At 49.0% G+C, this 26371-nt stretch overlaps 1 protein-coding gene across 1 annotated transcript in view; it reads right to left on the reverse strand.

Moving 5' to 3' along the window:
* The window catches only part of Smyd3 (SET and MYND domain containing 3), a 323227-nt gene that overhangs the window by 64279 nt on the left and 232577 nt on the right, over positions 1–26371 (reverse strand). Inside the window, exons 5-6 of the mRNA XM_090341528.1 lie at positions 7447–7514; positions 6869–6971 (exon numbers count right to left, since the gene is read on the reverse strand). Coding sequence (XP_090197654.1) covers positions 6869–6971; positions 7447–7514 — 171 coding nt within the window. The remainder of the gene's footprint in view (positions 1–6868; positions 6972–7446; positions 7515–26371) is intronic.

A 26371-nucleotide genomic window follows, 5' to 3' on the forward strand; every position in this document is an offset into this window, starting at 1 on the left:
TCACACTGTCACTGGAGGACTGGAGGCAGTCCTCACACAGCCCTCATCACACTGTCACTGGAGGACTGGAGGCAGTCATCACACAGCCCTCATCACACTGTCACTGGAGGACTGGAGGGAGCCATCACACAGCCCTCATCACACTCTCACTGGAGGACTGGAGGCAGTCCTCATCACACTGTCACTGGAGGACTGGAGGCAGTCATCACACAGCCCTCATCACACTGTCACTGGAGGACTGGAGGGAGTCATCACACAGCCCTCATCACACTGTCACTGGAGGACTGGAGGGAGCCATCACACAGCCGCCATCACACTGTCACTGGAGGACTGGAGGGCGTCATCACACAGTCACTGGAGGACTGGAGGGAGCCATCACACAGCCCTCATCACACTCTCACTGGAGGACTGGAGGGAGCCATCACACAGCCCTCATCACACTGTCACTGGAGGACTGGAGGCAGTCATCACACAGCCCTCATCACACTGTCACTGGAGGACTGGAGGCAGTCATCATACAGCCCTCATCACACTGTCACTGGAGGACTGGAGGCAGCCATCACACAGCCCTCATCACACTGTCACTGGAGGACTGGAGGGAGTCATCACACAGCCCTCATCACACTGTCACTGGAGGACTGGAGGGAGCCATCACACAGCCGCCATCACACTGTCACTGGAGGACTGGAGGGCGTCATCACACAGTCACTGGAGGACTGGAGGGAGTCATCACACAGCCCTCATCACACTCTCACTGGAGGACTGGAGGGAGCCATCACACAGCCCTCATCACACTGTCACTGGAGGACTGGAGGCAGTCATCACACAGCCCTCATCACACTGTCACTGGAGGACTGGAGGGAGTCATCACACAGCCCTCATCACACTGTCACTGGAGGACTGGAGGCAGTCATCACACAGCCCTCATCACACTGTCACTGGAGGACTGGAGGGCGTCATCACACAGCCCTCATCACACTGTCACTGGAGGACTGGAGGGCGTCATCACACAGCCCTCATCACACTTTTACTGGAGGACTAGCACAGCTATTCATAAGCATAAAACTGTACTTATTACATAACAATAAGTGGAAGAGAGAAGTTGCCTCTTCCGGCACCTCAATGACCCAACTGCCCAACTTTAGATGTATTTCCTTTCAATCTTTGTTCAGTGTGAACATGTGCACACGCACACTTGTCTGCTATCCCACATGTCACATCTTTAGTTAGAACTCAGTGTATGTGACACCTTTTATTCTCCACTGAAGGTGCTTTGCTAGGAACTGTTGTATGTGTGTATGGTAAAAGTTTAGCTAAGAATTCTAGTGGTTGGAGGCTGGAGAGGCCAAGTCTGTCCTGGCAATCGAGGGGCCAGCAGATGACAGAGTCAGATTGCTCTTAATCCGAGTCAACTCCACAGGGCTGCCTGGACTCAGTGCCACCCTGATGTGCTACCATTGAAACGGGAAGAGCTTTGGTTTGCTGGGCAAAAAACAATAGGGAGGAATTGTCAAGGAGGGTGAGTTCCGTGTCAGAGTATCATTGTCTGGGGGGCTCTAAGGTGATCCCTCGGGTCTGGGCAGGCCTGCCAGCAATGAAGCCACTGGCCACCACGTGACGATTTTATTATATGAGCCAAATCTCAAGAGATGGTGAATGGGCAGCAGGAAACTGGGCACTTCATTTATAGCCAACAAATAGCCTCTATAGCCTCTCTGCCTCCTGCTAAGGGCCTGTGGCCATTACTTGGCCTACACAATGGCTTTCTAACTAGCCTCCCTGCTGCCTTCTGTCATCCTTTAATCTTCTAAACCCATATCTTAGCATGCCCTTCCCTTCCCCTCCCTCCCTCCCTCCCTCCCTCCCTCCCTTCCTTCCTTCCTTCCTTCCTTCCTTCCTTCCTTCCTTCCTTCCTTCCTTCCTCCCTCCCTCCCTCTCCCTCCCTCCCTCTCTCCCATTTTGTTCATGGGGCTTGAACTCTGGCCTGGGCGCTGTCCCTGAGCTCTTCATCATCTCAAGGCTACCGCCCTACCCCTTGAGCCACAGCACCATTTCAGTTTTCTGGTGGCAAACTGGAGATAAGAGTGTCATGAACTTCTGTGCCCAGGCTGGCCAGGAACTGCGATCCTCAGATCCCAGCCTCCTGAGTAGCCGGGATCACAGGCGTGAGCCCCGGCGCCCAGCTGAACATGCCAATTCTCTACACGAAGACAGCTGAGCTCTCACACTGCCTGTGGGTGTGTTCCTAGTCCCCTTGCCCTCCCCAGCATGCTCCATCCTGCCTAGTCACCGCATACTGCGGACAGCATGCACCATGGCCCGTCAACACTGCCTCCCACACCTCCTGGGCTGTCCTGGCGCTTCCATGCCACTGAGGTTTGCCAACCATGCTGTGTCACCTGTGTTACCCAGGTATCTGCTCCCTGTATACGTGATTCGTCTTGGGGAACAAACGTTCCACACAGCCAAGCAATCTGCTGACACTGCAAGGGCACAGCATGAAATCCTAGTCAAGTGCCAACGCCACTGCTCACCACCATCCCTGCACCGCAGCTCTGCAGAAAATGCTGGAACTCTTTTCCAACATTACCAAAGAGTCGTTCTAGGTCCAGCCTGGAATAACAGCAAAGAAAAGCTGTGTAGATCCAACATTAGGGTAACCTTGAAGAGACTGTCCAGCCAACATTAGAGTATCATCAAAGAGACGTGCTGGGGCTGGAGGGGGCCTAGCGGGAGCGTGCTGGCCTAGCATGCACCATGCCTCTGTACCACACACACAGAAAAGGCCGGAAGTGGTGCTGTGGCTCAGGTGGTAGAGCTCAAGCCTCATCTAGAACATGTTGCTTATGTGTAAGTAAAAGCAAAGGGAACTCCTTTTCTGCGAAATCATGTCCTCATCTATTACTGGATACATAATGGAAACAAATACAAATTAGAACTTTATTTCATTTTTGGAATTGTGGTGTCATGTCACTGTCATAGAGTTTCCTAACACTGCCTTTAAACTGAACAAGGCCTTTGCAAAGTTCCACTCCTTAAACATGGATGTGACGATCATTTTCTGTTTCATACTCTGCAGCTGTTGTGTTTCAGGCATCACACTCTTCAAGTCATCCATCCTGAGCCACCATCTCTCCTCTAGACATCACTCATTGTCACCTCCTGCCTAGAGGTCACCTGGCAATCCATCCTGCCCCACAGAAGATACCTCTTCAAAGGCTCCACCACTCTAGCAGTGCTGCTTCCGACACAGCAGACACTGGCATGGAATCTCCAGGTGGACCAAGTTAGACGTGAGCAAAGAGCAGTCCACCGACCCGACCCTCCATGCCCCCTCCTCCAGCCACATCCTAACTCTGCAGTCTATGAACATCAATTGTTTCTCCCGCCCTCTGCTCACTCAATTGGGGCTCCATATCACAGCCTCCATTGACCCCCACAGTGTCACTTTTGGCACTTTCTCTGGAAAGCTTCATTAAAGTCTTCCCAGTCCTGCTCCTTCCCCCTCTGAACCAACCAAGCCCTGTCTTATGCACATCATGGCGTGACTTATCCATCACTGCTTTCTGCTCTTGTGCCACCTTCCCCCTGGCAGCAGGCCAGCTCCCACTCACCTGTGTTCCTCGAAGGTTCTTTTTTTTTTTTTTTTTTTTTTTTTTGCCAGTCCTGGGCTTGAGCTCAGGGCCTGAGCACTGTCCTTGGACTTTCTCAAGGCTAGAGCTCTACCACTTGAGCCTCAGCACCACTTCCGGCTTTTTTCTATGTATGTGGTACCGAGGAATCGAACCCGGGTCTTCCTGCATGCTAGGCAAGCACTTTAACCACGAGGCCAAACTCCCGGCCCCGCCTCGAAGGTTCTTTAAGGCTCCCTGACAAGCTCCTAGTGAATCTGCCCCGGGACTTCACAGATACGAAGGCTGAGTAAAGAATCAGACCATACTAATTCTGAAACACTTCACAATAAAACCGTCATCAGATGGATCAGATGTCTGATCCACGCAAGCCTCATTTGTCTCGAGGGAATGTGGCTCCAGGGAAAGAAAATGCCTTTAGTTATAGCAGCCACAGGTTCCTCTAACCAGGAGTTTCCACACAAGGGGCCTGGACTGTCCTGTTTTATTCCAGACCCCCAAAAGTATTTCCCAGGGGGACCCAGTTCTGGAGGGCAGCCTTTAGCAACTGGGTGAGAGCCTGCATCATATCACAAACGTCTCTGCAGGAGACAAATGGACGGGCAGATCAAAACATCAAACCAAACCAGAGACTCAGCCTGACAATGAAAATCCTTAAACTGCAGAATGTTACAGATGGTGCTGGCGTGAAAGGAAGCCATGCAATGGTGTCCTAAAAGAGGAGCTGAGGAGGGGCCAGCCTTCCCAATCCTTTCTTTCTGGGAGTCATGACACATAGCAAACCATCTCTGGTAGTTTACACATGGCTCTGGGATTTCATTCCACCTCCTGTCCTTACCAAGCCTTGCTCACTCACTCAACAAACACAGGCAGAGTCACCGGCTCCACAGGTCCAGTCCTCCTGCTTGGAGCCTGAGTCCCAGCATGTTGAGGACCGACTGTGGGGTCAGTGACCTTGGACCCACACAATTGAGTACACAAGGAAGTAGCTCTTATCATGATTTTGGGCTGTGTCAATCACTTCTCTTTTAACCTGTTTGGGACTTGATAGCTCCTCATTTAACCTATTTGATACTGTTTGTACAAATGTAGCCTCTGGCAGTTCCCTAGTTTAAAGAAGTGTATTTAAGGTCAGAACTTGAAATAAACTGGGCTACAGTCTTGGGCTACAGGCTTCTTAAGCTGTGGCTGCTGATTTGGGCTGTAGCCCTCCCCAACCCCATCTGTTTGTCTCTCTTTTATTTTTCCTAGTCCCTGCCCCCTATTTCAGGAATCCTGGCACATCAGAACTGGGCCGCCTGGGGAGCCAGGGGCCTCAGGCAAGGCTAATGCCGCCTCCTGCCTCCTCCCTCGCCCTCTAATTAAGGCTTTTGCTTGCCCATTAAACAGAAATGAGCCCTCCTAGCCAATGCTGCAAAGCGTCCTTTCTAGTGGCCCTCCCTCTGCCCTCTCTTCCCTCCCTCTTCCCTCTCTCTGACCTCAGGAGTTGGTTTAAATGTAACAACTGTTTTCAGTGGTGGTGAGCTGGGAGCAGAGACCCATGTCCTCCTCAATGGTCAGCAGCTGGGTCCACCCAGAACTCCACAGCGCCCCACTGAGGGACGCCGCTCGGCTGCTGGGGTGCACACGTGTGCATTTGTGTGCGCTTGGTCTTGTGTGTGTTATGGTGCCAAACACGGACCCAAGGACTGGCACATAGTAGGCAAACTCTCCAACTCTGAACTTCTCCGCTGCTCAGCTCTGCAGTCTGCTTAACCAAGGGCCAATTCAGCAGAGAGGAGAGGGATCCTGACTTCCAGAAGACCGGGATGAGTGCCCTCGAGGACGGCCTGGGGCCAGTGGTCCTTCAGCCTTGGAGATCAGGAAGCGTTTTGCAGAAGGGACGGTGTCTGAGCAGCCTTGAGGGCACCAAATAGGTAAGCACGTGAAGAGTGGGCCGAGCAGGGGAACGCTGCTCACCACCCACGGCGCCCACCATGGCGGGGACAGAGGGAGGAAGGCCTGCTTGCTCACCCCGCTGCTAGAAGCAGACCAGCCAGGAGAAGGCCTTTTGTTGGGAAGATGCCCTACTAACTAGAGGGAATTATCTAAGCTGCCAGCCCTGGGAGTCTCTGATACTGAGCAGATGTTTTGCTTTAAACAAAAACTTAGATGTGCTGGTTGCTCCAGAGATAGGAAGAGAAAGACAGGAAAACAATGAAAAAAACACAAAAGATGGGCTTTGCAGGTACCTGAAGCCCGGGAAGCCTTTGTGTGAGAACACCCCAACCACCTCCAGCAGTTTTTCTGTTTGTCACTTTTTCTTTCCAGTGCTGAGGGCAGAACCAGTGCTTGTTGGGCAAGTCTTCTAGCACCGCGTCCCAACCCAGCCTTCGCTGTGTGCTTTACACAGATTCACGCACTGCCTACCGCAGTCACAGCCCTCCACACCTGACAGTAAGTAGCAGCTCACTTTCTCACCCGCCTCAAAGCCATATACTTGGACCTAGAAAATGAACCTGCATTCTGCACGTCATTGATAGCTAACCCCGTGCACTCAGCTCCACGGCCCGCAAAGCCAGAAGCTCGGCGGGTTGTTGTGGAACGCCATCGGGGAGGGAGTTTTATCAGACCCAGACCCCGGTCTGCATACACTATGGGCCCTCCGAGTTGATTGTCTGAGAGCTGCCCAAGCGCTGTCTAAGCTTATGGCCGCTGTTTCCCTCGCAATAAATATCTACCTTAGCAGATTGGAAGGTAGAAGGAAACTGATTCTCCAGCCAAATGAGGCTGGCGTGGCCTCCACAGCTCGTGAAGGATCAAGGCCACGTCACCACTGCAGCTTACACTCTCAAGCTTCTATGTCCTTTGGGTCTTTGCGGAGCTGAGCACTTTTGTAAAGGCTCAAAAGCAAATCGTACTCGCTCACTCAACATGGAATCGCAAGTGCATGACCACCACTGACGTGACCTCCGGGGCTGCGGGAGGAAGTCAGTCCTGGGGCCCCAGCCCCAGCCAGCGCCTCCCTGCCTATGGAGGACATGAAAAGAAGGCATGGCTACTGAGTTGCTGCCACACACCCCAATACCTCACGTACACGCACACGCTATCATCCACATACACGGGGGCTAAGAAATACGTAGGCAGCTGTCTCTACACAGAGGTGACTGTGTCATGGTCTTCTCCCTGGCAGAAGGACCGGCTCTGTCACTAGGACTGTGGGCGTGGGGAAGGGGCCACGCGGAGAAGCGCCTCACCTCTTCTCCTGCCTGGATGTCGCGGACTGCACGCAGGAGGAGGTGGGGCCCGTTGAACACAATGGAGCAGTTGGGGTCGCAGCTGTGGTTGAGCAAAGACATGCTGAGGGAAGAAATGAGGAAGGGTCAGTGGCAGGCGACAGGACCCACAGCAGCTCTCATGAGTGCAGCGACGAGAAAGACATGGCTTTATGTTTGGGCTCCGGGGTCACCGCACAGTGGGGTGGGGCGATGGCACCTCGGGAAGGACTCCGCCGTGCACGCCTGAAGGTCAGGAAGAAGGTCACAGCGGGCAGCTGTAGAGAGCACGGCAAGGCTCAGAGCACACCAACACAAATGGCAACACAGCTCAGCTACTGCAGGTCTAGTGAAACAACCCCGTGCTGCAGCCTGGAGCGCCACGTGGGGTGACAAGCCGGTCTCAGCAGCCAGCGTCCTCGGCCTCTTACCCGAAGCCACCCGAGGACCAGCATTCAGGTGTGAGGTGTTGATAAACAACCCAATCGTGCTTTCTTGGCTGCACTGCCTGGCTGGCTTCCCGCTGAAAGCTGGGCTGGGAGGGGAGTGGTTCTCCATACCTGGGGTACAGGCCAACGCCGACCTCCTGCATCTCCGCATTACAGATGGTGAAGGAGTTGCAGATCACCTGGAAGAAAGGGGGACAGCCATTTCAACACACCCCGGCCAGAGGCAAGACGCGCAGAGGCCCGAAGTCCTGGGAGGAGATCCAAGGCGCACATGGATGCCCAGAGCGCTGCAGAGGAAAGTCTGGGGCAAGGTCTCCGCAGAGCACCTGGCATTCAAGAGCAGGAGCACTAACGCCCCACAGTGCTCAGGTCTCAGTCTCCAAGAAGCTAGAATGACAGGAGAGTGCCACCAGCATGGGGCTTATACACACACTCAAACAAATAGTGGTCTTGCATGGGACGCAGAGGTGAACTGCGCTGGAGGATGGGGCGCAGAGCCAAACCTTCCACAGCTGTTCTTTAAACCCACAGGCATTTCTTGGGGTTATGGAATACTAATTTTAACATATGCTTTCATGGATAATCAGAACCTTCAGGAACTAATCTATTAATGGGGGCAAAAACCCAGATCAAATTTGCTAATATTTGAATCAAATAAAAATGGATTTTTCTGGGCCGGGAGTTTGGCCTAGTGGTGGAGTGCTTGCCTAGCATGCACGAGGACCCAGGTTCAATTCCTCGGTACCACATACATAGAAAAGGCCAGAAGTGGGGCTGTGGGTCAAGTGGCAGAGCTCTAGCCTTGAGAAAACGCAAGGACAGTGCGCAGGCCCTGAGTTCAAGCCCCAGGGCTGGCAAAAAAAAATTAATTTTCTCTTTAGTATGAAATAAATCAGACTTTTCCCAAATACATTTTTTGTAGTAGAATTTTTTAGTAAGAAGAGTTAGCAAGGGGACATAGCAACTTGGGGTCCTCTTTGGGAAATGTTTCTGGTCCCAGGATGTAGGTGACTGTTCCCATCCTTCAGCACACTCACCCCGCCCTGTTGTGAGCTCCTCGCCCCATACAAATTGGCAACAGGCACTTGAGGGCAGAGGTCATACTTCAGTTGTGTCTGTTTTCCCATGCCTAGCACAATGCCCATACCTAGAAGTCACCACAGACACAGGTCACCTAGATGGGTGGCTGCAGAGGTGTGGTCCCCTCACTCTCGGACAGGCACAAGCCAGGATAACTAGAAATCCTTATAGGAGCTTTAGAGGTGGAGGAGGGAGGTAGGGTGTGGCACTGCCTAGAGAAGGGGTGGGGAAGTTAGCCTGCAGCCCTTATTCAGCGTGGCTGTGTGAGCCTGCCCGCCTTTATCGTGGGTCTAACCCATGACCTCTGTTTCTGCCCTGCCAACAGTCACCCAGAGAGCACAGGGGCTCGCTCAATTCTCTGCTTCACGTTGAAGACCAGGTAAACGGGTCACAAGATGAACGTGTGAGGAAGGAGTGTGTCCTGGCTCTCTGCTTTCCTCCCTGGCATCTCCTGAGCCAACTCCTCCTATTCTCTCCTCTCCTGTTTCTTTTTCCTATTTGCACCACCACCCGTCCATCCTCTCAGCTCTCAGTTCTTCTCAGCCTGTAATGCAACTAGGGTGTTTTAAGCTTTTATTAACAAGTTTCAGCCAATTCCCCGTCTCTATTACCTCTACTGCTCTGTGCTACTCTTTTTGAGCCAATGAATAGGAAGTGTAGTTTTAGTCTACTCCCATTTTATTAAAACTGTGGGGTCTGCTCAGCAGTATCTCCGTTACAAAGGAACATTTCAAGGAAGTTTGACACACTCTGACACCATGATGGGCAGGAGGTCGTTCTCGAGTTTTTTCTTTATAATTCCAAGTATTTCCAAAAGTTCCAGCAATAATTGAAAGGAAATGTTCTGTTCTTTCTACCAAGAAGCAAACACATGGAAATAAAGTCTAAAAATAGCTGTTAAAGATTTTTATAATATTAACTTCGTAGAAACAGTTTTCTTAGGAAATTGCATCTGGAAAAACACTAATGAGTGAATGTGTCATACAAAGGCATACTTAGAGAAAAACATAGCCGTAGGGTTATTTCAATAAAATGAAAGCAATCAGGGGGAAAAAATTCTTTTAAAAATTCAAGCATGGTTATTGCTTTTAGAACAGTTCCCATGGCATGAAGCTAGAACATGTACAGTTAATGTTTGAGTATGACGCTCTGTTTACTATTCCTCAGTTTTTCTTTAAAACACCTGAGTCTTTGCATCATGGTGCCCTCATGAGAAGATAGACATCTGAGGAGCTACGTAAAGTGGTCGAGTTTTAAGAGGACAAGCAATGTGAGGTTGTAAGAATCCTGAGAACCAAACCCTCTGTCCTTTGGTGCAGATTCTGGGCTCAGAACTTGACAACTGTGTTCTGAGACGACACGCCAACAGAGTGGACTCAAATATCAGTTACTAGCAAAACAACACAGAGTCCATGTGTTCCCTTTACACCTACAAGCTTTGAGGGTAGCAGCTGATAAAGGAAGAAAATGAGGCTCACGAAGGAAAAGTGCCACAGTCTGTCTCTCATAACAGTAAAACCAAACAGCCATAAGGAAACTGAGACTCTGACCCCATCAGAGAAACTCGAACCACCTCCCAGTCCCTCCTGAGACAGGCCAAGAGACTATCAAGAACCCCAGCATCCGAAAGAAACTCGGGCTCTGAGCAGGGAGACGAAGGAGCGTGCCTGCACTGCCTTATGGTTTCCGTGTTAATCGCCCGAGTAGAATGCTGGCACCCGGGTTTCCGGGTCAGAGGGATGAAGGGGGACCCCCTGTCCTCCACCCGCGGCCGCGGGGATGACTCAGTGAGGAAGGGCAGAATCGGAACTAGCAGCCCCCACAGCACACTGAACCCCGGTCCATTCTACTGCAGTACATTTTTTTTTCTCCTTTGGAGAATGGCCTTTCATTAACTGCAGGTCATTTGGGATTTGACAATCTCATTCTAGCCATGAAGGTGAAAGGTTTGCAATCTCAAGGGTAGAAGCAGTGGCAGAGAACCAGGCCGGGAAGGAAGGCCGGCTTGGAAGAGCAGAGGTGGCGTTTCCCCAACGCTGCCTCACTGCTTCACGGAGTCCAGGGATCACCTGAGGGTTGCTGGAGGTGCTCAGGGGAGGGAGAAGGGGAATGATGGCATCTGCTTCTGTTTCAATTTTCAAAAAGCAGTAACTAAGGAAATGATTCCTTCCCTTACGAGCCAGGTGCGGGGTGGTCGTCAGGGACAAAAAACTGGGCCTGTGTGGCTCAGTGACTGCAGGAACTTTGCCACGTGGCCTCCCACCATCGCTTACTCCTGTGATTCTGCTCACAATTCCCACGGACCCCAGGTTAAAGACGAAAGGCAGGCACAAAGATCCTGAAAGCCAGGAAACAAACGCAGCCCAGATGAACAGGCTCACGCCACCTTCACCCGCACAGGAAAGGAAAGAGCAGAGGAAGCACGTTCACTCAGTGGGGAGAGACTGGAAGAGCGGTGTCGGATAAGGGCTTCAAACCTAAAATCTAGACACCAAGACAGCTAAAATGGACAGAGGGCTTGAATGGACATGTCAAGATATGATATGTGCCTCTCAACGAAGGTAAGCACCTGGCTAGAAGGGTGCCCTGCAGCAATGGTGCCAAGAAACACAACCTAACCCACCCTGAGGTCACCTCCAGAATGGCGACTAGAACAGCCATCCTCAAACGGTGAGGACTGAAGTCGGGAGACCCCTGCACACTGCTGGGCGGAGCAGAGGCCATCAGGAGGACGGCAGAGGTTCTTCAAAACCTCAGGAACACAATTACCACAGGCTGCACACATTCCAGCGCCGGTGTACGTCTAGCAGAAGTGAAGTGACACACAGCTGCCCTGCAGTGCCACCCGGCTCACAGCAGTCAAGACAGGGACCCAAAGCCCAGGACCAGAGTTCAAGCCCTGTGACTGACAAAAAAAGAAAAAAAAAAAAGACACGGATCCAACCTCCATGCTCTTTCAGTGAATAGATGGACAAGGAACGAGGAAAATGTCGTATGTATATAAAATGGGATACTATTCAGACTGTAGAGCCACGAGTGTGGCCTAGTGGTAAGAGTGCTTACCCAGCATGCATAAAGCCCTGGGTTCGATTCCTTGGTACCACATATATAGAAAAAGCCAGAAGTGGTGCTGTGGCTCAAGTGGTAGAGCTCTAGCCTTGGGAAGGCCCAAGGACATTGCCCAGGCCCCGAGTTCAAGTCACAGGACTAGCAAAAAAAAGTTAACATCATTTTAGTAGCTTTAAGAAGTCTGTGCCGGGCACAGTGGCTCATGTCTGTAATCCTAGCTACTCTGGAGGCTGAGATCTGAGGATCGCAGTTCAGACAAGTCCAGGCAGTAAAGTCCACGAGTCATTCACCCAAACCAACAAAAAGTTAGAAGTGGAGGCATGCCTCAAGTGGTAGAGCTCCAGCTTTGAGTCAGAAAGAAAGTTAGAGCACAAAGACCTAAATCCAGGCCCCAATATGGGTTCAAAAGTTGAAAGACTGAGATGCCCCTCAGTAGATAAATGGATCAAGAAGATGAGGTATTTATACACAATGGAATTCTATGCTGCCCTCAGAAAGAATGACATCGCCCCATCCATAAGGAAATGGGAAGACAGAAAAAATAATTTAAAGTGAAGCAAGCCAGACTCAAAGAAACATAGGCTCCATGGTTTCCCTCATTTTTAATACTTAGTACACATCTAGGATTCTCCTAGCAGAGGATCATAATAGCTCAAAACTATGTACATATGACCATACAGGATGAGGCTAAATGAAATGAACTTTAGGTTATGGAAACAAGAGGTTTATCTTTGTAATTATTGTTCTTAATGACCTAAGTGAAGTTATTTCTTTTTCTCTTTTTTCCCCTTATGGTTTACTTCATATTTGTGTCTGACTTTGGTACCTGGTATATTGTATATACCAGGGAAGGGGGAAAACAAGATGATTAGAAGGGGCTGGGGGGAGGGAATGTAGGAGAAAAACAAGGGAAGGGTATCAGTGTTCAAGAAGTGCCCATTACCTCATGAATGGGACTAGCAGAGCACCTGTATAGCAAACGCAACATCGCTTTTGAATCTGAGTTCAAAATGAGTTCCACACAAAGGAGGAAGGGAGGGAGGGGGGGAAGGGAGAGAAGGGAGGGAGGGGGGGAAGGGAGAGAAGGCAGGCAGGCAGGCAGGCAGTCCGTTCTGCCATCTGTATCAACATGGATGACCCTGACAAGGCTGTGATGTAAGGCAAGCCAGGCGGAAAGAGGCGCAGGTCTCATTTCCGAGAGGTTGCTGTGAGAGCCGCTCCAGGGGTGTGGGCCTCGGACCCGGCAGGTGCAGAGCCAGGTGAGCATTGCTATAACAAGGCGCCACACATGAGTTTCAAGGGCACGGAGCTAGAGATCTGACACTTAGCCGGTTGGCTTTTATTTTTAATCTCTTAAATTTAATTTTGTCTTTATGATGTACTCTGAAATCAGATGACTGTATGCAGCAGGCATTCTGGATAGAAGGCTTCGATAGCATTTCTATTTCCTTTTTTATGTATTCCGCCAAACTGCCCACACGGCAGATTGTCGTGAAATGGGGAGCCAGGCTTTCTCCTTTTCTGCATCGTGGTGCAATCTTGCTCTGTTTTTACCTTATTGCTCCCCTAAGCCTTGACATGCACCATTTGTAAAACAAACCCCTAAAGGACTGAAGCACAGAGCACACCACAGGTATGGGAAATAAGTGCAGAATGAGCAAATGAACCCACATCCGCACCAACCCAGTCCTGAAGATGGGAGAATGGGAGGTGCAGGTTAGTCCCGGAAAGGCTCAGCAGATGCTAACAGTCTATGGACCGCACCATCCACATCGAGATACAGTGCTTGAAAGTCAAGTAAAGTGTGGACCTGATCAGTACGCAGCAGCTCAGCACTGCCAAACAGATACATAGCTGTTCATTTAATTATTCCCCATTGTGTATGTGTATCAATAACCACATTGCACCCCATAGATACACACAATTATCAGTTGCCAGTTACATACAGAAAATATTAGAAAATAAGGAGGGACATAAATAATAATTCTAAGCACTTATGTCAAGATATTTCATATGACTCTGGTATGTGTGTGTGTGTGTGTGTGTGTGTGTGTGTTGGGGCTTGAACTCAGGGCACTGTCCTTGAATTAATTTGCTCAAGCTAGTGTTCTACTACTTGAGCCAGTACCTCCACTTTTGGCTTTTTGGTTATTAATTGGAGATAAGAGTTTCACAGATTTCCTGTCCTGACTGGCTTTGAACTGTGATCCTTAGATCTCAGTCTCCTAAATAGCTAGGATTACAGTTGTGAACCATCAGTTCCTGGATCACTGTTATTTGGGCAAAATTCATACAATGAATCTTGTGAGTTTAAAAAATGTTAGAAAGAAAACATATAAAGAATACAGAGCCAGGCTGTAATCCTAGCCAATCAGGAGGCTGAGATCTGAGGATCCCGGTTCAAAGCCAGCCTGGTCACTAAAGAATTCTTATCTCCAATTAATCACTAGAAAATGGGAAGTGGGGCTGTGGCTCAAGGGGTAGGGCAGTAGCTTGAACTGAAAAGCTCAGGGACAGTCCCAGAGTTCAAGCCCCATGACCGCCCCCCCAACAAAAAAGAATATATAACTCAATATTTAGCAGTATGCACGAGGCTAGATATGCGTCTGGTGTACGAACAGACATGTGCTTGCATCTGGCCTTCACTAGGACAGGCACCAAAGGAGACACCTAGGATCCAAAGTCACAAGCTAAGTTCCACCTTCTTATTCCTCACAGACACAGAGAGAACTTCTCAAGCAAGGTGCAAGCTCTACAAACTCCCCTTTCCTCGGGTAAAGAAGAGATCGGCACACATGTAACACCCAGACAGCTGCCAGGACCTCCAGAAGTGGAAAGTGGGGACACCTGGCGATACCAGGTGTCACTCAGGTAAATGGAGTCAAGACCTGCGGTTCTGCCGCTGCAGGAGACAAAGTGGCTGGGCCTGCCCCGTGGGGAAAAGAGACTGACAAGCTTCTAACCTGTCCTGGTCTCACTTTGTCATGGACCGTGTCAGGAGGAAAACAGTGCAGCAATCAAACAGCAGTGCCGGGAGTACCATGATTCCATGCTTCCTCCTGGAGAACCAGAAGAGAACAGGAAGGGCTGAAGGTGGGCTGAAGCTCCCCATGAGCCCAGCTGGCGGGGTGTCAGGATGCTAGACACAGGCTGCCCTGGAGTCCTCTGCCCCTGCCTGGTACTCCCTGAAATCCAGCCAGCATGCATCTGAGAACCACTCCACTAACTTTCCACCTGCCTGCAATCATGCCATTACCACACTGTCCACCTGAGACCATACCACTAACTCACATCCTCCTGAATGCCACACTGCTACCCTAAGTCCAATGAAATCATGCCACGAGGCTACGTTCACCTGAACCCATACCACCAACCCACTGCCCGCCTAAAACCACACTACAGACCTACAGTCCACTGAAATCATGCCACTAACCCACCGTCAGTCCACCGGAATCATACCACTAACTCACTGTCCACTGAGTACCACACCACCAACCCATCATACAACAGCAAAACAAGTGTCCCACTGTACCTGGCATGTGCTCACAGGGGTTGATGCCACGAAGCACTTCATACCCACAACCCCTCCCCCGCCCCCGCCCCGTTCTTCAACCCTCTCAGGACGCCATGAGCCCAGGCTCTCCTCAGTCGAGGGAAAATAACTTGCAGATATTTCCACAGCTCTAGAGTTATGCTTGCATACGTCATCTGGGAAAACCAAGGGGATACTGCAGGAGTAGATCAGGCCAAAGACCACAGTGCTGTACCCAGGACCCTCAGAAAGACAGTTGGTTCCTAAGCAGGAGGAGGAGGAGGAGGAGGAGGAGGAGGAACGGAAAAAACTGCTCCTTCCACCATCTTGCCTCATTTCATTTTGTAAGAAAGTCAACAAGAATAGAAAGAAAAAAAAAGACTGCCATGTTTCTCTGATTTTGACAAATTTTAGCCTTTCTCAGCCAAAGATGATTTTCCTGACTACTGGCCATATTTCTTTGTAAGGCACTCTGTCAAAATATCATTGCAGTAGCACAGGTGGTATCTAATCTGTCAGCTCAATTTAGAAACACAGACTCCACTGCTCCTCGGAGGCCTGGCCTGCACACACGCGCTGCTCAGTCACACAAAGGCAGGCTGCGGCTGCTGGGGGCCAGTTGGGAGGCGTCTGTTAAGAGGAATGCCTTCTGAATTTCCTCCCCTCCACCATCTAACTGCAGCCAGCCACGGGTCCTAAATCACTTGCCGTCAAGACAGGGCTCCCCTCCCCAGGAGGAGAGATACACCAGCCACAAAAGAGCAAGTGGCAACAGGAAGAAAGGGAGGAAAGCTTGGCACTCTGTCGTGTAAATGTCACAGCATTTGTCATCACTCACACGCAGAGCAATCAGGGACAGAATAAAAGAGAGTCCTTCTCTACCCAGCCAGGTCCAGCCTGGCTCCCTCCTGTTCCCTGAGAATAGCCAGGCCGCCTTCACGGGTTGCACGATGCCTCGGTCTCCCCATCACATCACATTTGCAGTCATCAGGGAATAAATCACTTCAGATGGGTGAAATGTGCTAGATGGTGCATGTGCCTGCATTGCTCAATCACTGGCCATTTTGTTTTGATTAGGAAGGGCCCAGAAGTAAAGAACCAGGACTGGCCAGAGCTACTCTGAGGTTAAATGAGAAAATATCCGTGAGCCCTGGAAGGAGTCAGCTAACGACACAGCAAGAGCGTGGCTATCACCACAGCCCATCACCTGTAAGACACGCGTCACGGGCAAGGATCATCACGACATCAGTACATCCGGAAAAGCCACCAGCAGGTGAATTCTGCCAACCAGCAGCTATCAACTAGAGTCTGACTTCTGGGACCCTGGGGTTGATGAGATGCAGAGTCACCCAGCCTGCCTCTGTTGTTGAACGGCGGTATGGTGCAATCCGGGAGCTCTGCACATTTCAGGCACATGAGGCCCAGAGCACCTCTGGCCCTCCCAGCTGGTGGGGGATAGGGGCTCCCTGAACAGACTGGGCTGCATGGCCCTTTCCTGGAGTCCCAGCGCTGGCAAGCTTCTGTTTTCACCAGCATCGGGGCAGTCACAGGACATAATGTCACCTTGACCTAGACTTACAGTAGCTATTCCAAGCCAGAGGGCTGTCACGTGTGGCCAGATATGAGGTGACTTCACACACAGGCTCCCAGTGTCTTCTTCCCTACTGAGGTACAATCACAAGTTCCCGCAGAACTGCATTTAAATTAGTCCTTTTAGACCCCAGTGCACATTTCCTTCCTACCTATTGTGCAGCTCTCTCTAAAGAACCAAGAGAACTCATTTTTATAGATGGTGTGGGAGGAGGAGTCATTCATCAGGAACCTGATAAATGGTAGAGCTGAGTACAGAATACTCGGGAATCTTAGCTGGCCATTAGTTATGGAGAGGGTTGGCTGTCAAGACGTCCACAAGAGGGGTGCAAACACCTTGTGGTAGAGCGTTTGTTAGCATGTGTAAGGCCCTGGGCTCAAGATTTAGCACAGAAAAATACAACCATCAAAAGAAAATGATCAGCTGAGTACCCGTGGCTCACATCTTCAACCTTAGCCACTCAGGATGCTGAGATTTGGGGACTGCAGATTGAAGGGAGCGGGGCCAGAAACGTCTACAAAACTCTACCTCTGATTCACCAGCAAAAATGCCAGGGCTGGAGGTGTGGCCCATGTAGCAGAGCACCAGAGTAAGTAAGCCAGAGCACCAGGCTCTGAATTCATGCCCCACTATCAGAGGGGCACAAAACCAACCCCAAACACGTTTACCAACATGAACTAGGAACTGAAGAGATGCCAGAAGCATGGCGGGGCACAGGCGACCTAAAGGGCCAACCTGTCCCTGGTGGCTCAGAGCCTGCAGCTACCAACTGATTACATACAGACTTGAGAAGAGTCATTTTCCCAGCATGCACATGTACTCATCAGAGAGCTTTCAAAGTATCTCTCTATCTATATCCAACTCAAGCTACTCAAGTCTGAAGATGCTTCCTGAAGTCTGACCACTTTTCCTTCGTGCTTCTCACTGAGCCGCACACATGCAGAGACAGCTGAATTTCCCAGGCTGCTCTCCTTCTCTGTAGACAGCGGCCAAGTTCTCCTTCTCTTCAACTATACAGACTTAATTAGTTACTGCTAATGAAAAATAAAATTCCAAACGATCCTTTCTCTCCCTTCAGCTTTATTTTGTACATGCTTGCTCCTCATTTTCCCACCATCTAAATGCAAAACACAACATATTCACCAAAGGGCTCAGGGTTTGATAATTACAGCAAATATAACTAAATTTGCATATGTGAAGTTTCCAACTTTGAATTCAAAGACAATGAATAGTATAATGAATGGTCCAAGCGAAAATTAGTCTTCTGTTTCTGAAGAAAGTTATCAACAGCAGAAAAAGAAACGCTGCTTTCCAAGAATATGAAACAGAAATGCCCCCGAGTAAAGATTATTTTTATATGCAATTACACCTTCATAAAGCTAAAGGAAAAAAGATTTCTGGAAAGCCTTCACAAAAGGGGAAAATAAAGTATTATCAATAAAAGACAAGTCTAGAAGCTGCACTGTAAGGGCCATGCTGAGGAGGAAGCAAACATGGAGGAGAAGAGCAGAGGGGGGTCGAGCGTGGAGGGGCTGGAGGAAACGGGGTGCAGAGCCAGAAGGAAGAAGTACCAGAATTACCAACTGTCAGCATGTATTTGGCTTGTCATGAAGAAAAAGATGGACGAGAATAGAAAAAAAGAAAAAGAAAGAAAAGAACAAAAGACACAGAGTCTGATGACAGCTCAGTCCACTGTCAAGCCAATGGGAGAGGGTCAGAGCCCACTCAGGAGCAGAGGAAGGGGCTGCCGGGCGAGCGGCGACGGCACCGTTATCACCCTCCTTGTATCCAGACTTGAGAAGGCTGGGACACGCATGCCCATATGCTTCCCTTAATGGCAGATGAGCGGCTTGCCCCGCTCCCGGGCTGGCCACAATCTGTGCACAAGAAACTATGCTGCCATGCAGACAGACCAAGCTGTCCCTCATGCTGAAGGCAGACGGCCATGGCTGCCACAGAGCGCCGTGTGACTTCCTGAACGATGCCCTCAGCTTTGCGATGCCTTCAGATGTATGCCATGCCCTGCGTACCCAGCTTCCTCTCATACTCACTTAGATGGTGCACTGTGGTAAAGGCTAAGCAACTTTGGTTGAAGTTTAACACTAAACCCCACATGGAAAAGTAGTCACCTGAAGGTGCAAGAAGCAACTGGAGGCTGAGCCAGAGGCTCTTAGGAATCGGAAACAAAGAAACTTGGTAGTGTGTGATCATAACGCCCCATTACATGACAGAAATGGACACCTTCACGTAAGATGTGGTAGTTCCTTCCGAGGGGCATTCATAATCCATATCTTTGGTCTTAATACATACTGTTATCAGTGTGTAGGGAAGACGAAGTGACGTGAGATCGTACCTTCTTCCGTATTTTAAATACAGAATGGGGAATTTGCTTATATCTCAATATAATATACTTCAAACGATAGCAAGTCTTTAACTGAAAATATTTTTCAAGATGCTATTCTGAAGAGCTAGGGAATGCAGCTTAAGAAAGCCAGCTGATAAGGAGAGCAACAACAGAGGCCCGATGTACCTGGTGTGAGCACTGCGGCAGGAAGGCGTGTCCCCGCGGAGGCCAGCCTCCAAGCCACCAGGAGCACAGTCACGCGTGCGCAGTCAGCTGCAATGACAAAGGCAGCACAGAACTTCCCAGACACTGCCTGCAATTCTTACTGAAATGAAGACATGGTTTTGTTTCTGTTATTATTTTGTCTCTCTTTCATTACAATAGAAGTGAATCCTGGGGCTTTGCCCGCACCAATGCAGGAAAGACCCCATCAAAGCCAACGGCTACCATTTGCTTATCTGAGGCACTAGCCAGGGAAGCAGAAGGCTGTCAACTAGAGACAAGTCTTTCTATGAAATTGAGTTTCAGTAACACAAGTTCCTTCCTTTTTTTTTTGTCACAGTTGAAAACTAGTGCAGAAAGAAAGGAAGAAAGAGAAAGAGGTGGGCATGCAGAGGAAAGCAGGGAAGGAGAAGAAGAAGAGAAGAGAAAAAACAGAAGAGAAAAGCAAGAAGGGGGAAAGGAAAGGAGGAAGGAAGGAAAGAAGGGAGGGGAAGGAAAGAAAAGAGAAACAGGTGAGGGAGGCCATGACTGCCACAACAGACACACACAAATGCATAACGCTTCTGTGTCACCTTTCCTTATTCCTGTCACCATGATTCAATCTCCCCAGTCCCTCTCTATCACCCCACAGAATTCACCCCTCTTCCACGCTTCTCTTCCCACTCTTGGGACAGAGACTAGGAAGAACATTAAAGTCCCATCAATCCTCATTGACCTTAACTTCGCCACTGCCTTTCTCACTTGAGCCACTGCTTGCCTGAAAATAACTACTATCGTAGCCTGGATTCTTCCCAGGAACGCTCTGCTTCTTACAAGTGCTTTGACAAATGCACGCACACCACGCCGCGTGCCCCAGACGCCCGGCTTCTATATTAAGCAGGCTCAAACTCTCCTTGAACACCCCGTACCTGTCATATCAACATCACCTGCTCCATACCCGTCCATCAAACCCTGCAGTTCCCCGACTCCTGTCTACTGTCTCTCCATCCGTGATCCTCTGACTCTTAGTCTCCTGCTAAAAGCAGGATTACCTGGTTGAATCGTAGCTTACCTTCCTCATTACCCTTTCCCTCGAGCCCTAGAAAGAGAGGAGACCTTTGCTTTGGACTTCATTTCATACCTAAAGGCAGGCTTGTGAAGCCCGGCTCAAGATCCTTGTGAATCTCCACGTAACACGGAAGCTCACAGCAGGCACCTGGGTGCAAGTCCACCACCAAGTTCCTCTTTCTGCAGGGGAGGCTTGGAGAGGCCCCAGAGACCCCTGCTGCCAGTGCAAGGTGAGTGCCTCTGGGAGCAGAGGGTGGTCCTGAACCTTAAGCTGACTGTGCGACCACATGAGCAGAGGCCCATCCCCCAAGCCCCTCACACTCACCCCTTCCAGCTTCTCTTACCTCTTCCCCCATCCCTCGCCATAAACAGATGCCCACTGTTCCACTAAGTGCCTGCTGCTGGCTGAGCCTCTGCCTAGGAAAGACGGCGAATCTCGCCTTGGTGTGAAAGGCCCTTCTTCCCGAGCTCCGCTTTCCACTTGCATCATGACGCGTTCCCTCCCCTAGGCAGACCCTGACCCCCTCCCTCCACTGTGTGGCTGGGACTCCGCCCTGGAGCACGAACCACGGGCAGTGCTCCTAGGAGAGAGGAGCTGGGCTTGCTTTGCTTGCCATCTCTATCACACGGCACGGGGACGGGTGCCCCACTGCTGCTCGGTGTCTCAAGAGGAATGGAGGCAGGACAGGCGTCCCGGGCACAGGGCTCTGGGCTGCCACTCAGGTCTTCAGGAACCACGGCCGTGATTTCGTGAGGGGTGTCCCAACTGAGGCCAGGATAACACCTCACTGCCCCAAGGGGCGCACAACCCCAACTCCATCACACCTTGCTCTCAGCCAGGAAACTGGACTCACCCTGGCTCTTGCATGGCTTTAGTGAGTCACATCTCATCCCCGTTTTCAGATGTATGAAATGAAGGCTGGAAGGAGAGCCGTGGATACAAACACTCAGGTAGTCTCTAAAATGCCTTCAAACTCCGAAGTATGTGTTGTGTGGGGCGCATGGCTGAAGCCCTCTTCTCTAAGTACAGTGCACCAGGAAAAAAAAATTAGTAAAGCTACAAGAAATGAGTCTACTGAACTATAGACCCATTTCTTTGATGAATATTGATGCGAAGCTTCTCAACAAAATACTGGCCAACCATCTTCAGCAACTCATCAAAAAAATTATGCACATGATCAAACAGGACTCATCATAGGGAGGCAAAGCTGGTTCAACATATGGAAGTCAATATATCAACAGGAACAAGAACAAGAATCACATGATTGTCTAATAGATGCAGAAAAGACATTTGACAGGCTCCAACACCCCTTTGTGCTAAAAGCTCTGGAGAAACTAGGAATCCATCGAACATTCTTCAGTATAATAAAGGCTGTGTATGACAAACCCACAGCTAGCATTATACTTAATGGTGAAAAGCTAAAGCCATTTCTTCTAAAATCAGGAACGAGACAAGGATGCCCACTCTCTCCACTCCTCTTTAACATAGTACTAGAATTCCTAGCCAGTGCAATAAGGCAAGAAGCAAGCATAAAGGGGATCCAAGTAGGGAAAGAGGAAGTGAAACTATCCCTCTTTGCAGATGACATGATCCTGTATTTAAAGAATCCTACAGACTCTACTCCCAAGCTCCTTGAGCTGATTCAAAACTTTGGCAAGGCAGCAGGGTATAAAATTAGCCCTCAAAAATCAACCACCTTCCTAAATGCCAGCAATGAGAGGAATGAGGCAACAATCAGGAAAGCAACTCCTTTTGGAATAGCCTCCAAGAAAATAAAGGACCTAGGAATTAACCTAACAAAGAATGTAAAGGACCTTTATGATGAAAACGTTAAAATCCCGAAAAAGGAAATTAAAGCAGAACTGAGGAAATGGAAAAACCTCCCATGCTCCTGGATTGGAAGAATTAACATCGTGAAAATGACAATCTTGCCAAGGTCTATCTACAAATTCAACGCAATACCCATCAATATCCCAATGTCATTCTTTAAAGAAATAGAAGAAGCAATCCAAATTTTATATGGAATAATAAAAGACCCCGTATGGGAAAAACACTTCTTAGCAGAAAGAACAGCACAGGAGGAATTTCAATACCAAACTTTAGACTATTACAGAGCTATAGTGACCAAAACAGCTTGGTACTGGCCCAAGAGCAGGCCTGAAGACCAACAGAATAGAACTGAGGACCCAGATATTAACCTACAGACCTAAGGCCACCTAATCTTTGATAAGGGAGCCAAAAAATAGAATGGAAGAAAGACAGCCTCTTCAACAAATAGTGCTGGCAGAACTGGTTAAGCACCTGCAGAAAACTAAAGTTGGATCTTTCTTTGTTACCCTGCACCAGGATTAACTCCAAATGGATCAAAGACCTCTAGGTAAAAGCAAATACACTGAAAATTTATAAGAAAGAATAGGAGATACATTAGGTCACCTTGGCACAGGTCTAAACTTTTTTTAATAAGGACCAAGAATCACAACAAATCAGAGAAAGTCTGGATAAGAGGGACTGCATTAAACTGCAGAGCTTCTGTATGGCAAAGAGCATAGCTAGCAAATTAACTAGAAAGCCTACAGAGTGGGAGAAGATCTTCACTAACCATACAATGGAAAAGGCCTCATATCTAACATATACTAACAGCTCAAAAAATTGAATCTCTCCAAAACTAATCTCCAAAGAAACAACCATCCCATTAAAACATGGGCCAAAGACTTAAAGAATCTTCTCCGAAGAAGAAATAAAAATGGCCTATAGACACATGAAGAAATGCTCGACATCTCTGGTCATAAAAGAATGCAAATCAAAACAACTCTAAGATTCCACCTAACTCCAGTTAGAATGGCCAGGATCAAAAAAACTAATAATAACAGATGCTGGACGGGATGTGGCCAGGAGGGATCACTACTACACTGTTGGTGGGAGTGCAAACTCGTTCAACCACTCCGGAAAGCAGTGTGGCAGTGCCTCAAAAGACTAAACATAGAACTCCCCTATGACCCAGCAATTCCACTACTTGGCATTACTCAACCATCCAGAAACAAGGACATACTAAATCCACTAGCACAACAATGTTCACTGCAGCACTATTTACCATAGCAAAGAAATGGAACCAACCCAGATGCCCCTCAGTTGATGAATGGATCAACAAGATGTGGTATTTATACACAATGGAATTCTATGCTGCTGTCAGAAAGAATGACATCGCCCCATTTGTAAGGAAATGGAAAGACTTAGAAAAAATCATATTAAGTGAAGTAAGCCAGACTCAAAGGAACATAGGCTCAATGGTTTCCCTCATTTGTCATAATCAGTAGAAACCTTGGGCTCTCCTAGCAGAGATTTACAATAGAACAAAACCTAGACACATACAGCCATATAGTATGATGCTAAATGAAAGGACCTCCAGGATACAGAAACAAAAGTCATATAACGAGCAATTGTTGTCCCTAATGTACTATGTTATCTCTCATCTCTTTTGCTGTCCCTTTGCTATCTCACATTGTCACAGTATTTCACCTTGTTATCTGATATATTGCATATATGCGTATTTGGTTATTTGAAATCGGATAGGGAAGGGGGAAAAACAAGATGAGGGGGTAGTGGGAGGGAAATGGGGACCAAGACATGAGAGAGTGTATCAATGTTTGTAAAGTAATACACCCTCTATCTGGTGAATATAATGTAGCCCTTCCATTAATTACAATAAAATATATGAAAAAAAAGAATTAGTCCACTGCCCAGGGAAGCTTCTTGAAAAAAGAAATAAAATGAAGAAGTGCAGATGTAATCTGTGTCCCTGGGAATGTAGGACTGACTTAGAAATCTGAACCACTGAGCTGTACTTACGTTCAGCTCTCACAGGCTTAACACCCACCTGTGTGGCTTAGTGTGATACTGGATGCCCATCTGTTATTTTCTCAGAGACATATTTGAATTGTCCTTGATGGATTCTGATGTCCACCAAGAAAGGCCAGTCAACGAATGATTATATTTACCAGACTCTCCCGGTTATGAAAATGGAAGGTTTAGTGACAAAAACCTTCTCTGCCTAAAAAACGATTCCAATGTTTAAAAAACAAGCAAACACTGACCTTGTGTTAGTGATAGAAAAAAAAAATCCATCCAGGACAGAGACACAGACTGTGTGGGTACTTGGGGATGAGTGAGAGGGGCTGAGCCAGCAGGAGGCTGAAGGTCCAATACTGTGGAAAGACAAGGAGACCTGCAGGGGTGCAGCTCCAGAGGAGGGGCAGGGAGCATGACGGAGGTGCTATGGATTGAATGTAGAATAAACCTGTAACATTGACCCCCCCATACCTAATATAATCTAATAATTGAATAATTGAAAAATAAAACAATCCATCCACAAACCAAAATCCTTTCGTTTCTAAACCAGCCCTGAATTCCGAAGCTCAGCACACAATTAAAGGAATGGCTCGGCCTTGCGTGCTGTCAGCCTGGGCGCTGCACAGACATTTAGACCTCTGGAAACTTGTATCTGTGGGAGGACCAGTTCCAAGCCAATGCCATGGGTGTCCTGGGTGGTATATCCCCTAAAATAACAATTAAAAACTTAGCCACCTGCCCACTTGACTCAATTGGATGAAACTACCAGATGCCTTTGGAAAACTACAGAGTTGAGCAGATTTGTGTACATTCCTGAAAAAAAAAAATCAAAGGTGCTCATAAAACAGGTCTACGGGGTGGCTCAGTGAGGAGCACAGCGGAGCATGGAAGGGGCTACAGGTGTGACCCTCAGCACTGCACACAGACACAAATCTTCAAACTACGCTTTCTTTCCCCCACTAGTGGGAACTGAACTCATCTTGAACTTGCGGGGCTGGCACTCTGCTGCTGAGCTCTGCCTCCAGCCCTTCTTTTCATTTTCCAGGCAGGACCCTGCCTCGAGTCTGGGTGTGCACCTGGCCTCGAGCCGCCTACATCAGCCTTCTTGTTGTAACTGGGATGATAGGTCCTCACCGCTGTGCACAGCGTTTAGGCGAGCAGGGGTCTCATAATCCTTTCTGTCCGTGCTGGCATCCATCTGTCCATCTCTGCCACCCAGGTAGCTAGGATTTCCTGCGTGAGAATCACTCTTAACTCTCACACATTTTCCCTATGACCTTGCAGAGTGGGGCTGACACCGGAGTCTCACTCTCCTCACGGCTGCTGCAATGAGAACATGTCTGGTCACACCCTTATTTGGGGGAAAATCTCTGGAGAATGCATTTTATCGCATCAGCACTTTGGATCCCAACGTCCTTCTCACCTGTTACCCTTCACCCTACAGGTGAGTGTGGGATGTCTGCCACAGCAGCAGCAGCTGTGAGGTAAAGACTTCAGGGAGGTCGGCAACAAGTTTCCAATCAGCTCCGCAACTGGCTCCAAGTCCCGCACTGTCATTCCTGGAAGATTGTAGGTCTTCCCATCCTGACGGGAAGACTTCAGCTTGTTCCACCTCCAAGCGCCCTAGGCCCTTGTTCACGTGTGTGCGTGGGCCAGTGGCGTGCACGTCCCATTCTGCTCTCAGGAACCCTGGGAGTGAAGACAGCCCCAGGCTCCTGAGTGCAGGTCACTGTGACCAATTCCTGCTACAGTAATGCAGGCTCTCGAAGTGCTCAGATATCTGCTTTTCTCACTGCCACAACCCTGTGGTTAACATGGAACTGAGCATATACTAAGTTTCTTGTTAAATGGGAATGTGAATTATCTGTACAGTCCCCTCAGCGGGGACTCTCTAGGTGCTTGTTTTCTGTTACTGAGACCCAGGGGACTTTTAAAGAAAAGGACATTTGCTTAGCTCAGTTTGGGAAGCCGACAGCCCAAAGGGCATGAAGTAGGCTGCGGTTCTGGTGGGTTCAAGACAGCGTGTCTACAGAGACCGCATAGCAGACCAGAAAGCAGAGAAAGCAAGATGACCAAACTCTGGCTTTGAGACAGTTCTTGTGAGATCTATCTAGGAGTCCCCAAAGAACCGCCTATATAGGGACAAACCACAATGACCAAAGGAACTTGCCAGTGTTCTACCACCTCCCAATGGCGCCAGACCCTAAGCCACAAATAACCCTCATACAAGAACAGCAAGGGACAGTGGTTCCCTACACTTTACAGATGAGGAAACTGAGGTTCAGAGCTCACAGACTGCCTGGC

Source organism: Megascapheus bottae, chromosome 10 (assembly GCF_031878675.1).
Source record: "Megascapheus bottae isolate mThoBot1 chromosome 10, mThoBot2.hap1, whole genome shotgun sequence".
NCBI classification, from domain to species: domain Eukaryota; kingdom Metazoa; phylum Chordata; class Mammalia; order Rodentia; family Geomyidae; genus Megascapheus; species Megascapheus bottae.